We start from the raw sequence: 17,398 nt of genomic DNA, 5'->3' as shown, positions 1-17,398 counted from the left end.
CACATTTGTTTCCATTTCTCTTGGATTGATCCCTAGAGGTGGAAGGTTTGCTTATATGGCAAATAAAGTTTAACTTTTTAAAGAAACTCACAGTTTTCTAAAGTAGCTATACCATTTGACATTCCCACCACTAGTATATGAGAACTCCAGTTTATCCATGTCCTTATAAATATTTGATTTATCTGTCTTTTGGAGTGTATCCATTCTTGTGAGTGTGTAGTGTGGTATTTCACTATAGTTTTAATTCACATTTCCATAATGACATGTTGGTCACTTTTTTAATATATTGATCACTTCTTCATGTGTTTTTTAGCCATTCCTATGTTTTCTTTGATGAATTGTCTATTTACGTCTTTTGCCCATTTTTTTCCAAGTTTGGTTGTTTGTCTTATTGAGTTATAAGTGTTCTTTATTTTGGATATAAGTCCTTTATCAGATATCTGATTTTCCTATATTTTCTCCTGATCTGTATTCATCTTCTTAATGGTGCCTTTTAAAGTACTAATGTTTTTCATTTTAATGAAGTTCATTTTATCACTTTTATTTTTATTTTTTTAATTTTTTTAATGTTTATTTTTGAGAGAGAGAGAGAGAGAGAGAGGCAGAGCGCAAACGAGGGAGGGGCAGAGAGAGAGGGAGACACAGAATCTGAAGCAGGCTCCAGGGTCTGAGCTGTCAGCACAGAGTCTGACATGGGGCTCAAACTCCAAACCGTGAGACCATGACCTGAGCTGAAGTCAGATGCTTAACCTACTGAGCCTCCCAGGTGCCCCCATTTTATCACTTTTTTTAAATGGCTCATGCTTTTAGTGTTGTGTCCTTAAGAACTCTTTCCCCAGTAGCATCTGGCTGGCTCAGTCAGTAGAGCATCTGACTCTTGATGTCAGGGTTGTGGTTCAAGCCTCACGTTGGGTATGGACCTACTTAAAAAACAAAAAAAAAAATAAAAAATTCTTTATACAGGGTCACAAAAGTTTTCTCCCTTTTTTTCTAGGAGTTTTATAGTTTTAGTTCTTACACGTAGGCCTGTAATCCATCCTGACCTGATATTTTTTTAACAAGGTCTGAGGTAAAGGTCTTAAGTTCCTACCGATATCTAATTGTGTCTGTACCTTTATTGAGTTGGCACCTTTATCAAAAGTCAAGTAAACATAAAAGAATGGGTTTGTTTCTGGGATCTTCATACTCTTCCATTGGTCTAGGTACCTATCCTTGTGCTAGTACCACACAGTCTTATTTATTACAGCTCTCTTATGGTTACTGTTTGCCTAGTATATGTCTTTCCATCTTTTTGCTTTCAGTTTGTGTCTTTCAGCCTTAGGTTCTATTTCTTGTATATAGCATGTAGTTATGTCTTGGTCTTTTCTTTAGTCTGACATCTTTACCCTTTACATCTGCCATTTTGCAATTTATTTTCTATCTGTCTCATCTCTTTTGGTCCTCTTTCTCCTTTACTGCTTACTCTTGTGCAAAAGAAGTATTTTTAGTATGCCGGTTTGATTCCTCTGTAGAAATTTTTATGTTTTTTATTTTTCAGTGGTTTCTGTAGTATGCATTATAGTATGCATCTTAACACAGTCCACTTTAGAGTAATACGTAATTCCAGTAAGTTATAAACTTGATGTCCATATATCTTTCCCCCCCTCCTTTGTATTGCTGTTATTACATATTTTTTAAAGTAAGCTCTAGGCCCAATTTGGGGCTCAAACTCATGTTCCTGAGCCAGCCAGACACCCCTATTATTACATATTTTAAATCTATGTTATAACCCCAATAATACAGTGTAATAATTACTTCTATGTATAGTCTTTTCTCTTATAAAGAAATTAGGAAATGGGAAAAATATGTTATAAACTCTTATATTTATCTATTTATTTACTATTAACAGCCCTCTTGATTCCTTCCTGTGAATTGATGTTATCATCGGGCATTACATTCTTTCAGCTTCAACATCTTCCTTTAATATTTTTTGTAAGGCAGGTCTGAGGGCAACAAATTCTCAGTCTTTGTTTATCTGGGAAAGCTCATTTTTGAAGGATGGTTTTATTGACAGGTTTTTTTCTTTCGGTACTTTGTGTCATTCCTGTCTTCTGACCTCCATCATTTCTGATGAAAAGTCAACCTTTAATTACATTGTTCCTGTGAACATGATGAGCTATTCCACCCTTGCTATTTTCAAGACTTTTTTTTTTTTACTTTCCTTTTTTTTTATTAACATTTATTTATTTTGAGAGAGACCGTGCACGTGTGAGCTGGGAGGGAGGGGCAAAGAGAGAGAGAGAGAGAGAGAGAGAGAGGGAGAGAGAGAATCTCAAGCAGGCTCCACACTGTCAGCTCAGTGCCCGATGTAGGGCTTGATCCCATGAACCATGAGATCATGACCTGAACCAAAATCAAGAGTCAGATGCTTAACCGACTGAGCCACCCAAGTGCCCCTTGACTTTCAGCAGTTTGATTATGATGTGTCAAGGTGTTTATCCTAATTTGGCTTCATTGAGCTTCTTGGATTTGGCAAATTAATGCTTTATGTAACATTTATGAAATTGTTGGCCATTATTTCTTCAACTAATTTTTCAGTCTTGTTCTTTTGCCCTTCTCCTTCTGGCATTACCATTACCCACGTTTGTATACTTCATATTGTACTACATGTTTCTGGATACTGGTTTGGTTTTTTTTGTTATGTCTTTCGTTTTTTGGTTTTTTCCCCAATCATTTTCCCTCAGCTCTTGAGATTAAATAATTTCTATTGGTCTATCTTCTAGCTCACGGACTCATTTTTGTATCATTTCCAATCTGCTATTGAGCCCCTTTTGTTAATTTTTCACTTTGGGTATTGTGCTTTTCCAATTCCAGAGTTTCTATTTTCTGTTATTACTATTATTATTATTATTCTATCTCTTGATTAAGTCTGTACTGTGTTAATTAATTATTATGGCTTTATAATCTTTGTATCTGGCAAGGCAAGGTTTCCCTTCCTTGTTCTTCAAAATTGACTATTTGTTTTCCCATATGAAATTTAAAATCAACTTGTGAGTTTTATGAAAGATCCTGGTGGTATTTTGTTTTGAATTATAATAAATTTACTGATAAATTTTGAAGATCAGAGTCATTACAGAATTGAATCTTTCTATCAATAGATCTTTGCTTAAAAGTCTTTAATGAAGGTGATTTTTTTTTCCTTAAACTTGTAGGGAAAGCTATAGAATTCTTTATGGATTTTCTTATCATAATTGGTATTTTTCTTATATTCTAATTTGTTACTGTTATTATTTTCTATATATTTTATGTTACATCTTTGATGAAATCTCTCATTAGTTTGTAGATCCTTTTAGATTTCTATATACATAATCACATCCTCTGAAATATTAACAGCTATGTTTTTTCTTTTTTAATCCTTAATACCTTTCATTTCATTTTCATATTTTTTGTGTGCTAAGTAGAAACTTTGGAGTTAAGTAGGAGCATTTATGGTGAGCATCCTTTTCCTCTCTTCCTAACTTTAAAGGAAATGATTTTGTATTTCACCATTAGTTACATATGGTGTGTCCTACAAGCTGTTGGTAATTGTGGGTTATGTTTGTTTGTCTGTGTTTTTAGGCTAAGGAAGTTCTATTCCTAGTTTGTTGAAAGGTTGTGGTATGTGTATGTTATTAATGCTTTTGCTTACATCTTTCAAGATAATCATATGAGTTTTTTTTTAATCTGTTAGTGTGGTAAATCACATTCTCAGATTCTTAAATGCTAAAACATTATTCATTTATGAAATTAACTCATTCAGCATTTTTTTTTAATTGCTGGATTTGGATCGTAATGATTTTATTTAGAGTTTTTGCAGTATAATTTTCCTCCCTGTTATTGTTGTTGGATCTGGCACCAGGATTATACAGGTCTTACATAGGTTGAGGAATAGTCTCTTTTTCTTTTCTCCAGAATCATTTGAGTAAGATTAGTATTGTTGGTTCCCTGAGTATTCATCAGAACTCACCTATTAAACAACCTGAGTCTGATATTTTCTTTGGTTTGTTCAATAGTTTTATGCATAGATTTTCAACAACTGATTACGTTTCTTTAATGAGTAGAGTTTATTTGACTGTTTCTTTAGGGATCAAGTTTGATGTATTTTTTTAGAAGATTGCCAATTTGTACAGATTTTAAACTACATTGATGTAAGGCTGTTTTTCTCATGATTTTTAAAAATATCTTAACATCTTAATTACCAAAAGTAGTATACTTAATTCCCTCATTATGATTTGTTGTTAATTTTTTTCTTTAGAATTCTGTAGTTGAAATATCCCTAGTGAATCATTCCTTTTATTATTAGATAGTGACTGTTTTTGTGCCTGATGTTTTCCACTTGAAATGCATTGCTCTGATATTCATAGAACTATACCTTTTGTGGGGAAGAAAGAGCAGATTTGCCTGTTGCCTTATAAGTATTTTTCTATCTTTGTATTTAAAGTGTGTTTCTTGTCAGCATCATAGAGGTAGATTTTTGGGTTTTGATGTAAACAGAAAAATATGTCATTTGGTGAATTTATGTTATAATGTGTCCAGTAATTACCAATATACTTGTATTTATTTCTCTCATTTTATTTTGTGCTTTTTATTTATCCTGCTTCTCCTTCCCTTCCCTTTATATACGTAATGTGTTTTCTTTCTTCCCTTTTTTCCTCTATTCTTGGCTTCTAAGCTCTGTATTCACTGTCTTTTATTTAATGGTCATATGTTGTTCTCATCAGATAATTTAGAACCAGGTTGTTTCCAGCCTTCCCAAAGTGAGCCAGTGCTTCCTTTGATTTACCTGCCACTTTCTTTGCTCACCATTCCAAGTTCTTTCACCTCACTCTTTCCACTGGGGCTCAGTTAACTGCTCCTTGAAATACGTCATTTAATAGTTCTCTTTTAGTGAATGTGTGTTGGTAATGGATAGGTATTTAATGTCTGAAATTTTTAAAATCTTGCTCTTATTCTTGAAGTATGATATAACTGGGCCTAGAATTCTACCTTGATATCATTTTTCTTGGTGCTTCGAGGTCTTTTCCACTGCCTCTGCTGTAGACCGTTGCTGTGAACCATCTATTCTCAGTTCATTGTTGTCCCTTTAGAGTAAACTTTTTCTTTCCTAGTATTTTAGAGATCTTCTCTAAAGATCTAAATGATCTAAATGATTTTGGCATTTGCAATTTTACTATCTTGTGTGTGGGTGGTTTCTATTTTTGGCTTCCTTGGGATGCATTATTCTTCCCAAATCTGAAAGTGCTAGTATTTAATCAGTTGTGAAAATTTTCTGCTGTTTTCCCACGAAGTGTTGCTGCTTCTTATTCTCTCTGTTCTCTTTTTTAGGAACTCTATGTATAAATGTGTGTGTTAGTTTCTTTTTTTTTTTCCTTTTCCATCTGTCTTAACCTTTCCTTCATGTTCTCTATCTCCATCTCTCTTTATTCTTCAATTTATAAATTCTGCAATTTTCTTTGTTCTCCCTCCCAGTTTATTGTATTGTCTTCAGACAGGATTATACTACTGTTTGATACTTCCATTAAGATTTTAATAATATTGACTATATTTCTCATGTCTTGACATTCTGTTTGTTTTGTCTCAGTTATACCTGATGTTTTTTTGATAGTGGCTTTTAAAAAATATTTTCAGGGTGCCTGGGTGGCTCAGTTGGTTAAGCGTCGAACTTCGGCTCAGGTCATGATCTCGCGGTTTGTGAGTTCGAGCCCCGCGTCGGGCTCAGTGCTGACAGCTCAGAGCCTGGAGCCTGTTTCAGATTCTGTGTCTCCCTCTCCCTCTGCCCCTCCCCTGCTCACACTCTGACTCTCTCTGTCTTTCAATAATTAACATTAAAAAAAAATAAAAAATAAAATAAAAAATATTTTCAAGTCATTATACTTGTTCATATTTTATGGTCTTTAGTAATATGCTATCTGAAATTTATGGAATCCTAATTTTTCTGTTTTTGGGGTCTGTTCACTTTCTTTTATGTTGGATGATTTCCTAGTGTGTTTTGTAATTTTGGATTATAAATTTACTTTGATTAGAAGTTTGTCTACAGGAAACCTTAACAGCCAAAGTTGACGGTATATTCTTCCATGGAAATTTGTTTGCTTCTGCTGAGATACCTTGAGTATTGTTGATCCTGGACCATTTTTTATGCTGATTTCTAAGCTTGGGTGTTTCTGGCTAATTGTGATAGTTATAAATTCAGTGCAAAATCCACATGAGGCATTATTAGCTCATGGTTGTAGATTCTTCCAGAAGACTTTAGCTCTCCCACCTAAAAGCCAAGATGAGACAAACAGTCTTCCTTGATGCATTCCTATTTTGATGAGTGATTTTTATTAATGACTTAGCTTTTTAAAGTCCTTGTTTTATTCCTGAGTGTCTCATTTTTTGGTCACTAGCCCTTAAAATGTGCCTGACTCCTCATCTCTTGTCCCATCTTGGTGTTTAAGGTTCAAAATGACCAAAAATTAACCTCTCTTCAACCCTCCTCCCACTATCCAAAGACATAGTGTCGGTGCTCGTGGCACTTGTTTTCATTTCTCTTGATTTTTGTTCCCTGAGACTTACCTCTGTTTCTTGCCCACATAGCTATTTTAAAAGTTGGGTTTTTAGCTAGGTATTTTATAGCCAGAGGCCTTATTTTGTTTAGTCACCCCCCATGCTGTGATCAATGGAAGTTATGTGTGGTTCATTTTTTTTCTTCTTGTCTGTGTTCCTGGTTCTATTTCCATTATAGTTGAAAAGTATTCGGTTTTTTCATAATGTGAATATACCCAAGGTCTTAAATCTGGGAATGTTTATAAGGTTCATCTTATGTCATTAGGTAAAAATGCAAGCCACAGAATGTTAGGTATTATATACTTCCACTTACATAAAGACAAATATTTGAGAAACTGAAAGTAATTCAGTTAGGTGGAACATGGGGTATGAGGAGGACTAGAAGACAGGAAAAGGAAATAGAGCAAAAGCTATGAAGTTGGGGTGAAAGGCATATGTCACATAATACTTCATTTGTCAAGGTAAGATATTTGACCTTATTATTTAGGCAGTAGTGAGTCAGAGGTAGCATTATCAGATCTGTTTTTTAAAAAGCCAGCTTAGGGGCACGTGGCTGGCTCAGTCGGTTCAGTGTCTCACTTTGTTTGGCTCAGGTCATGATCTTGCATTCCCGAGTATGAGCCCCGCGTCGGGCTCTGTGCTGATGGCTCCTCGGAGCTTGGAGCCTCCTTCAGATTCTGTGTCTCCCTCTTTCTCTGTCCTTCCCCCACTCACGCTGTGTCTCTCTCAAAAAATAAATAACGTTTAAAAAAATTTAAAAAACAACAGAAAAAAAGAAAGCCAGTTTAGATTAGCAGAGTGCGTAAGTGAACATAGGTAAACCAATTAGTTTACTGGTGGTATAGTTTGGTTAACAATTAAAGACTGTAGAAATGAGAACAAATGACAAAAATACAAGCAGTGTTGATGAGGCAGTGGGGGGTGAGGGGAAGGGAGAGTAGAAAAACTGAGTTATCCTTGGGTCATAGAAAGTAGGTAGGGAAATGGAGTGATCTAAGATGCCTGCCCGGTGGCTTGGAAGATGAGGAGGTAGAATAGATATTCCTTTGTGAACACCATTTGACTTGCCATTGGTACATCTAATTCTTCTGAAGAGGACCAGTAGGTATATGAATGATGTCCATGCACTCAGGAAAGGTGTGGGCTGGAGATTAACAACAGCAACAACAAACCACATTGGAAGTTAGATAGAATAAACATGAGAGCTGACATGTTAACAGTAAGTGCAATTGCCTAGGGATGGCATATAGAGCAAGAGATTATGTAACCAAGGGCAAAACTTTAATGAATGCCCACATGTAAAGAGCAAATAGAAAACTAAGAAGTAACTGTCAAAGTTAAGAGGCCAGCCAGGAAGTTTTATGGAGGCCAGTGAAAGAGGTTTCCATTAATTTTTTTTTTTAATTAAGTCACTGGTGAGTGACATTCAGTGTAGTTAATAAAAACAGTACTTTGGATTTTCCAGTTAGAAGGTCATTGTTAGCCTTTGCCTGGGCATGGTTAGTAGAGAAAAAGAGAGCAAAACTTCTCTAATTTCGTGATTTTAGAGATAAATTGGGGGCTCAATTTGAGTGAGAAGTACTTTTTTTTGTGGAAAACTTCTTTGTTTTGAAAGGAAGGAGATTGCGTTAGTAGCTAGAGAGACTCTTGATCAAGTGGGCGGTGGAGATAATTTTTTTTTAATATGGAGAAATTTTTAGGCTTCATCAACTTGAGTCAACTTTATCAAGTAAATGAAGGGTCCAGAGGAAGGGGAAAAGTTGAAAATTTAAGAGAAAGTATGTGATAGAGCATGCTTCCAGAGGAGGTAGGGGTACATAGGATAGAGCATGTTTCCAGAGGAGGTAGGGTACACAAGATGACTTGAGTCATTCAGGGACATTCTTGAGGACAAGCGCAGGATGCTAATGTAGTTGAGAATCGGGGAGTCAGGGATTTGGTTTTTCCTGGTATAGGAATCAGGATCATCTGGGTTTGGAATCAGCAATAGTAACATGTCATAAGTGGACTTGCCAAGAGTGAAGGTTTAAAGTAGTCACAGAGAAGACAGGGAATGATATAGACAACTAGGAATAATTAGAAGCATTGATCAGTTTCACTGAAAGCCTCATCAAGATAAGTGACCCACATTTTTTCATGACATTTTTTATGGTAGTATGATTTTGTTTATTTGTTTTAATCTTTATTTCAGCAGGATTTAGCATCTGGGTATGATGGGTAGAATGTCAGTTTTGAATGAATATGGTAAAAGGAGAAGCAAGAGGAAAGCAATGTTGGGGAAAAATAAATAGGTGCTATTGAGGAGGTTGTTACAATAATATACCTGCTGAGCTAATACAAATGAATAGCCACATTTTTCAAAACGTATTCATCTAGGACCAGGCAAAAATAGATGAAGGAGAGTAGAAACTTTAACAGTGGTTACTGGTTATTTTTTCCCAGTCCTACACTAGAGGGTTATCACATACTCATTTCAAGCACCATGGCCTACTACTTAACAATTCTTAGGAAAAGGGACTTGTAATTATAAGTCCACAAGGTAGGTGAGGATTGAGTGTCAAGATAGCAAAGACCAAAAAAAAAAAAATGCGGGAAGAGAACAAATTGTTTGGGCTGCATACATATTATTTTGATTATGTTCTTTGACTCTTTAGTAATGCTCTTGAGGGAGATACTGCATAAGTAATTAATTTTTTCTTCATTTTTTGTTTGTTTTCAAGGCTTTCTGTGAAACTTTAGAAGAGACAAATTACCGTTTTCAAAAAGAACTACTTGAAAAACAAAAAGAGGTGGAATCACTGAAGAAACTGCTCAATGAAAAGCAACTTCATATAGATACTCTAGAGAACAGAATTAGGTATATTGTGATACTTACATTTTTGGCCTTACTAATTCAACTCAATACTCTGGGCTAAATGCCCTTTGTATTTTAATATGATTTAGGAAATTTCTGATTCAAAAAGTCTTAGACTCTTAGTATACTTCCTTGTAGGTTGGAAAAGTTGCCTTTTGATAATTTATTTAGGAGGCTGAACATTTGAAGGATGGGAAACATCAGAAAAATAAGCCTCTAGTTGTTCAACAAGATAAACATTATTCGCTTTACCCTATTTAAGTGGCATCTTTGTTTCAAGGCACTTACACTAATTTTTCACATGTGAAAGTTGTAGTTTGCATTCCCGTCAACATATATTGAATTGATGTTAAAATCACTTTACATTAATCATAAGTACTAATTTCTCTGTTGACTCCCAGAGTCAGCACTTTATTAGCCATTTTAAGAATAGCTGAAGACTGGGGCACCTGGGTGGCTCAGTCAGTTGAGCATCCAACTTTGGCTCAGGTCATGATCTCTCACGATTCATGGGTTCAAGCCTCGCATCAGGCTCTGTGCTGATAGCTCACAGCCTGAAGCCTGCTTCAGATTCGGTGCCTCCTTCTCTCTCTACCCCTCCCCCGCTCGTGCTCTGTCTCTCTGTCTCTCAAAAATAAATGTTAAAAAGAAAAAAAAAAAAAAAGAATAGCTGAAGACTGCTAAAGCTACATGTATTTACAAAAACAAACCAGTGCTTATTTGTAGAAAATAACTTGTTGCTATAATTTACTTTTAGAACATTGTCTTTAGAACCTGAAGAATCACTGCTCGTGTGTGGAACGGAAGGTGGACACATCCCAAAGGTGGAGTCCTCTGCACCTGAGGTTGATAGAGATGATTTACATGAAGAATCTAGGTAAATAATATTTGGTTTATTGTAGCCCAATCATCTGAATAACTAGAGGCAAATAGGCACTAATACTCTATAGAGTATTTTTTATGAACCCAATGTTATTGTATCATAAATCTGAGCAGAGAAAGACTTACAGATATTCTAAGCTGTGCCTAAAAATGAGTGTTTAGAATCCATGCTGTAAATGTTATTACTTACTTTGAAGATAGATCTAAATTAAGTACTCAGTTAATTTATTAATTTTGTAAAGCTTGACAAATTAATCTCTCTCAGTCTTTTTCCATTCAAAAAGTGGGATACTGCAATAGCAACCAGCCTGCCTACCTACAGGGATGATAAAAAGATAGTATATTTGAAAGCACATAGAATATTTATTACTTATAAATCCAAAGTCATTATTAATACTTTAGTGGTAGCAGGTAAGCTGTAATTATGAGAACAAATTTTATGTTGGTGAAAGTCACTATATTTTATTGATAAATGATAGTTGAAAGAGCTGAAAGAATCAAAAATATATCTCCAAAGGTGTTGTAACAACAACTTAAAAATGATTAAATTTCTGATCTAATATTTAAATATTCTTTTCCATGAAATATTTCCCATTAGTATTTAAATATTCTTTACATTAGGTAAAATTTGAAAGGTGATAGTGAAGGGAAACAGCATGTATCTAATCCCTTTATTGACATGTTTCTCTTTTTTGCAGAGCTGATGATAAGCCATGCTTAAGTTTGAGTGAACCTGAAAATTCTGTATCAGACATAGAAGTAGCAGAAGTGGCATACAGTGCTGAGGACGACTAACTGCGAGCAGTTCCTTCCATTTCTATGTTTTGGCAAATTTAGAATAGAGTGGGAAATAGTTAAAAATAAAAGACAGACTGAAGCATTTACAGAAAACAAAAAGATTGCACATGTATAAAGTTTACATAAAGAAAAGTTTTTTAAGTTATTGGGATAGGAAATGTATTCATTGCTGCTTTAAACTATCTTTTATCCAACCTTTGTATTTAATACACCAAAAAAAATCTAGCTAGAATTCTGTTATCAAAACTAAATTCTTAAATAATGTGCATAAATTATTTTGGCTTTTTGCCAATATATTGCTCCAAACTAATGTGTGTATGCGCGCTTGTGTGTGTGTGTGTGTGTGTGTGTGTGTGTGTGTGTGTATGCGTGTCTGTGTTTGTGTTTAAATTGCCAATTATATCAGTTAAGTGGACATTAAATGCATGTTGCTATCTGGTTGATATATACTTCTTTGTATCTCTGACATGATATATTTTCATTAGTGGTTTAAATCAGTGGTAAAGATGAATTAAGTTTTAAATATTGACATGTTTGCCATCTGTAAATAAAAATTGCCTGTTGCAATGTTATTGCTATTTAAAAAGAAGAAAACTTTCTAATACCAAAGGAAAACTATTTGAAAGAGCTATAGTAACATATAATAACATAGCTAAAGTGATAAAATAGCCTTGATTTTAAAAGCTAACTCATTATCAGAATATTATAAGTGTCCTAGTTTATTATAATACGTTGTACTGATTTTCCACATAATCTTTAATCTCTACCTGTAGAATCAGTGAGTTTGCCTCTTTCAGAATACTACCTCTTCTTGCTAATCAAAATATACTCTTTTGAAAATATTGATTCTAAGCAAATAGGGAGTTATAAAAAAAAAAAACCACAAAATAAAAAGCCATATATACTATAAAGTTCCTATCTATGTTGACTCCTGGGATTGCATTTTTATCTCTGCATATGTGAATATGTTGCTATAATGTATTAAGGCTGATTTTCCTTTTAATATATTTAGCCAAGTGATGCACTTTATGATAATTAAACTCTTTTGTGCCAAGTTTAATTGGTGAATTTCTTTAGTAAGTGGAGTTAGGAAAAACTTATGTAGTGCCTTCACTATTTCACTTTTATACACCAGTCTGCTAGAATCTGTGAGTCAGCTTTATGAAAAAGTGTTTATTTCAGATTTGCTTATAGTTGTTCAAAGTGCCTTGTTTCGTTTTTATAATATGTAGTTACTCATTTATTTTCTATTTCCACTGCTTTGCATATTGCTGTTAATAAGTACTGTGATCATGCTAGCATTCTGAAATTCCACTTGGTTTTTTGAACTGCATGTGCTTTCTAAAAGCTGAGGGAAACTTACTAGGGAAATAGAATAACGATCTCCAGTTTTGTTTTCTTCACTATCTAAAAGTTTATCGGTATCTTGATGTACATATTAAAATGTGGTTGTTTAAAATTCTACTTAAGTAGATAAAAGATCAATTGGCTATTGTCAACTTTTGATCTAAAAAGGGACTGCTTTTTACCAAAGGACCAAAAATTGTAAAAAAAAAAAAAAAAAAAAAAAAAAAAAAACCTTTGTCCAAATGCGCAGGTATGTTTTCTCTCAAAATATATTCCACAAAGTATACTAGAAATGTGTTTACTATCTTGGGAGATAGAAAGAATGTAATAAACTATTCTAACTGTTCATTTCAAATATTCTAGGCCTAAAAAGGCATAAAAAGAACAATCATTTAAATTAATATCATTTTTAGTCAAATAAAACAAGATGATCTTTGCTGAATTTTAGATGTTATAGTGCTATATTCAAGTCTGCTTTAAAGTGAACCATACATTTTCAAAATCTAGCCTTTAAGAACATTGTATGTAAAGTTTTGGATGAGTAAAGAAAAACCCTTGTTGATAAGCCACTATTATTTATATTTAGAATTTACTTTTTTTTTTTTTTACTTTTGTGATGCATTTTATTCCCAGTATTATATTCATTTAATAAATTATTTTTTCAGTACAGCAGTAGCTATGTTGTTTAGATCTTGAATACCATTTTCCCCCTTCAATTTCAATGTTCTCTCTATCCCTTACAATTATTGTAAATTTAATTATACTTAACTGCTGCATTTCACAGACATGGAATGGGTTTATGATTTTTTAAGTTTATACTTCATATTACTGATAATTTTAAGTCTTTGTGAATAGGTGCAGTACACTTCATATGTAACCAATATTAATAAAAAAATTGAACATAATTCAAGCAGAAAATACTTTTGTGGATAATCTTTTAACTTAAGCTTCTAAAAATTAAGTTCATGTATAGGTAGTAAAACCATAAAACTTAGCATTTTAAAATGCATTTTATTTGTCTACTATCCTGAGATTACACATTTAAAGCACATTTATTTAGAAAATCATGTTCCTCAGATAAATTATGTATGTAGTCTACTCTAACCATCTGTGATATCAGAAGGGAACAGTGGCCTTCAGTCTGCAAATAATTTGTCTGGTTTTGAAATGAGTTTTGTTACTTACAGGAATAGAGGAGTTTGGGGATTATGTTAAAAACAAGTCTGTATTCCTAACTAGTAAGGAGAAGAATCTAAATTTTATCCTCTGGAAGATGTTCAAAGAGCCACATAGATTATCCACATTTTACTTCTTCCTAAAGATAATAGAATTATCTTTACTATATTGACTTTGCTTCTGTGCTGTTGGCTTCTACTAGCAAAATAATCATTAGAACTTGTACAACACAAGTGTTTTTAAGGCTGATGTCTGCTATACTACACAGTGTACCCTTTATAAGGACTCATGGGAGAAAATTCTCTTAGGTCTCAGTAGCAGTAAAGCCTGTTCTTAAAGAATTGGTTTGTTTTTATCCTAAAGACTCTGTTACTGTGTTTCTCTTTTTTGATTTGTTTTTGGAGCAGCCTTAAGCCAAATTGTAGGTCACCTGTAACTACCGTATAGAACCTTAGGAGTTGTGCTTTTGTGTAGTAAACATGATTTTATTTTTTTTTCTTTCTCAACTCCAGTTTTCCTCCCTGTTTAAGGTCTTCAGTTAGGACAGATGTATATTTCTGTTCTGATAAAGTCTCAGATTTGAATGATATTTTAGGCTACATTAGATAAGAACTTGTCATAGTCTGTGCTAACAAAATTACTGCACCAGTATGGATGGCAGTTCTTAGGGTGCCTGGTGTCTCTGTTGAGCATTAGACTCTGTGCTCACAGTGCAGAGCCTGCTTGGGATTCTCTCTCTCTCTCTTTCTCTCTCTGTCCCTCCCCCACTTACACACATGCACTCTCTCTTGAAATATTTTTTTTAAAGGATGGCAGTAATTACACAAAGCTAAATTATTCTTCCCTTTAAAAGATGTCTTGAAGTAGAACATGTGAATATGGAATGTAAGCTTAGACAAGCTAGCCAAGGGCAATCTATGGGTATGTTCGTGGCTAAAGCACAATATTAATTAACTCAGATTATGGTTTTAACCATAACCTTAAATTAGAAGACCCACTTGCCACTTTCTTATTTATCATTGACAGAAAAGTTAGAATAGTGTCATTAGCTTCACACAAAACAATAATAAAAATCAATACAGGTAATATATACTCAATAGCCAAAGGTAGTGTTTTACTGTAATAGATACAGGGTAAGACCTGGTATACGTCTAATGGAATGTTTGCAACCTAGCTAATTGTAATCAAAGAAGTATTAGATGCCAGCTAAAGTGCTTTGCTAAGGTGTGAAATGAAAAGCACACCTTGGAGTGATTAACCTTATATCTGGAAGATTTCTTAGAATTAGGTCATATGCAGGGGCGCCTGGGTGGCTCAGTCGGTTGAGCCTCCGACTTCGGTTCAGGTCACGATCTCATGGTCTGTGAGTTCAAGCCCCGCATCGGGCTCTGTGCTGACAGCTCAGAGCCTGGAGCCTGCTTGGGATTCTGTATCTCCCCCTCTCTCTGCCCCTCCCCCACTCATGCTCGCTCGCTCTCTCTCTCTCTCTCTCTCTCTCTCTCTTTCTCTGCGTCAAAAATAAATTCTAAAAAAAAAATTTTTTTTTAATTAAAAAAAAAAAGAATTAGGTCATATGCCAGTCCTGTCTTCCAGTTCCCTGTATAGCAAATACCATTCATTGACTAACCCGAAAGATTCTTTGCCCCCTCGAAAGTAGGAATGAGATAAACTGAATACTTATTTTCTCAGCTCCCCTTGCAACTAGGTTTGAACTTCTGACCCAATTATGGGCAGTGAGATGGATAGAAGTATGCTGGCAATCCACTTCTGGAAATCACTTGCTTTTCCTGTAAGAAGGTAAGCATGCTGCTGATACAGCCTCTCCTCCCCCACTTCCCCCCCCCCGCCCCTTGTTTTGATCTCAAGGAATGTCTGGAGGTGCTATGAAAACCATCTTGCAAATACAGTGTAGCAAGTGTGAGTGAAGGGTAAGGGAATCACAGAGAGTCTAGCCACTTGTTAAACCACTAAAAATTGTTTTTTGTTAGTTGTACCATGATAAAACCTATTTTTTTAATTTGAGCTGTAGGTTTAACCACAGAGGATAAAAAGCTTATCAAACAAAAAGGCTTTTCTTCCTGTGAAGATATTGTATATTTTGTTAGTAAAGAAAAAAGATTAAAGGAGAAATTTTTTTTTCTTGAAACCCGAAAGGGAGAGAACCATCTATTAGACATACCAAAGATCGCTTACTTCTGAGGCTCCTTTAGGCAAACCAAATACGAAAGAGAAGGCAGCCTGTTGTTCTACACATGTGGAATAGTCTTCTCAGACTGCTAGAACAAAATAACTGCAGACTGGATGGCTGAAACAGAAATTTGTGTTCTCAAGGTGCCAGCGGAGTGGGTGGTGTCTGCTGAGGACGCTTTCTGGTGTCTCATTAGGACATCAGTCCTGTTGGATCAGGACACTACCCCTGTCTCATTTAACCTTCATCACTTCCTTGGAGGCCCCATTTCCAAATACAGCCACACTCGGGGGTTAGAGCTTCAACATAGGAATTTGAGGGGGACACAGACATTCAGTCCATAACAGTATAGGACAGATGTAACATCATTCTATGGTTACAAAGATACTTTGCGGTTCAAAAGGTTAAAGTACATAGTGTATTCCTTCATTTGTCCATTGGACAAACATTGAGCACCTACTGTGTGTTAGCTCTGGGTTATAAAAATTGTTGAGAAGCACATGATCCCTTCAAGTAGTTCACTGATACAGTTTTTTATACAGGCTGATCTGTATGCTGTACGGCATTGTGGTGAGTGTGCTGATAGACATAGTTGTGATGAATTACAGGGACGAGAGGGCTGGAAAGGAGGACAAGTATTGGCCAGTGTAGAAGTATATAGCTTTAGCTGCTTCTTAAAAGTAGAATAGAAGGGCATGCCAGGCAGAGGAGGGAGTCCACTTCAGGCTGTGCAAGTGGCAGGGATCATTATTATCCATAATTCCTTTTTCCATCCAGCACGTTAATTCTACCTCCAAAGTTGAAGCCACTTACTTACCTGATGTGATAGGTCGAAAAGGGACACACAAACCACACTACATACCTTAAACATTTTATTTTAACTTGATGCACGTATATTCATTGCCAATGTTTAAATAGAGGTGCAAAGCCTTTCTCTGGTATGCTTTTACTAATGAGCACTCTGGTTTTCCCTCTAGCTAAGCCATACCCCTGATGCATTTTCTGATACCTAGCTTTAGTTTCTGTAGAGTGAAGGCATGAGATGTATATGAAGGAATCTGTGACAGAAAGCACATTTTTACCATTTTGTTTGCAGTCCTGTATTGCTATCTTGCCTATACTGTCACGAAGTCTTTCCAAATCATCTGACCTAGTTTTCCCTAGAAATGATCATTAATTGTCATATTTCATTGTTTCATATAATATTAATAACCTTATTTACATTTAATTTTAAATACAGCTGTTATATACAAATTTGGAAGCAAACTGATGCTTGGTAATCACACAATTCTCTTGGGAGGAAACAGGAGCGTGCAGATGTTCTAAGAAGGAACCAACTAGCCACAAGCATTCAGGGTGTCCTGGATGTCAGTGAGCGCATTTTATACAGAAGATGCAGAACTTTGGCAGATCAATTATGAATTCTAGAGTTGGGGTGGAGGGCAAGGGGATGAGTTACCCTATACTTTGAATCTGTCCAATTCTCTTTATCTTCACTGCCAGTCACCCTGGTCCATCACAAGGATCTCCCCGCTTCCACCTTCACCCCTACAATCCAGTCTCCCAAGGCAGCCATGGTTTTCTTTTTG

The 17,398-nt window shown here is 35.1% G+C and overlaps 1 protein-coding gene across 6 annotated transcripts in view; it reads left to right on the top strand.

The window, feature by feature from the left end:
* SNX16 (sorting nexin 16) overlaps positions 1 to 13,349 on the top strand; it is a 43,627-nt gene extending 30,278 nt beyond the window's left edge. For all 6 annotated transcript variants that reach the window (XM_042973249.1, XM_007073783.3, XM_042973248.1 and 3 more), the window contains 3 exons: positions 9,285 to 9,421; positions 10,176 to 10,295; positions 10,999 to 13,349. In XM_042973249.1, the coding sequence (XP_042829183.1) occupies positions 9,285 to 9,421; positions 10,176 to 10,295; positions 10,999 to 11,095 (354 nt within the window). In that variant the 3' untranslated portion in view covers positions 11,096 to 13,349. The remainder of the gene's footprint in view (positions 1 to 9,284; positions 9,422 to 10,175; positions 10,296 to 10,998) is intronic.
* The last annotated feature ends 4,049 nt before the right edge of the window (positions 13,350 to 17,398 follow it).

This window comes from Panthera tigris, chromosome F2 (genome assembly GCF_018350195.1).
Source record: "Panthera tigris isolate Pti1 chromosome F2, P.tigris_Pti1_mat1.1, whole genome shotgun sequence".
Classification (NCBI taxonomy): domain Eukaryota; kingdom Metazoa; phylum Chordata; class Mammalia; order Carnivora; family Felidae; genus Panthera; species Panthera tigris.
This window is presented reverse-complemented; position numbering and strand designations above follow the sequence as displayed.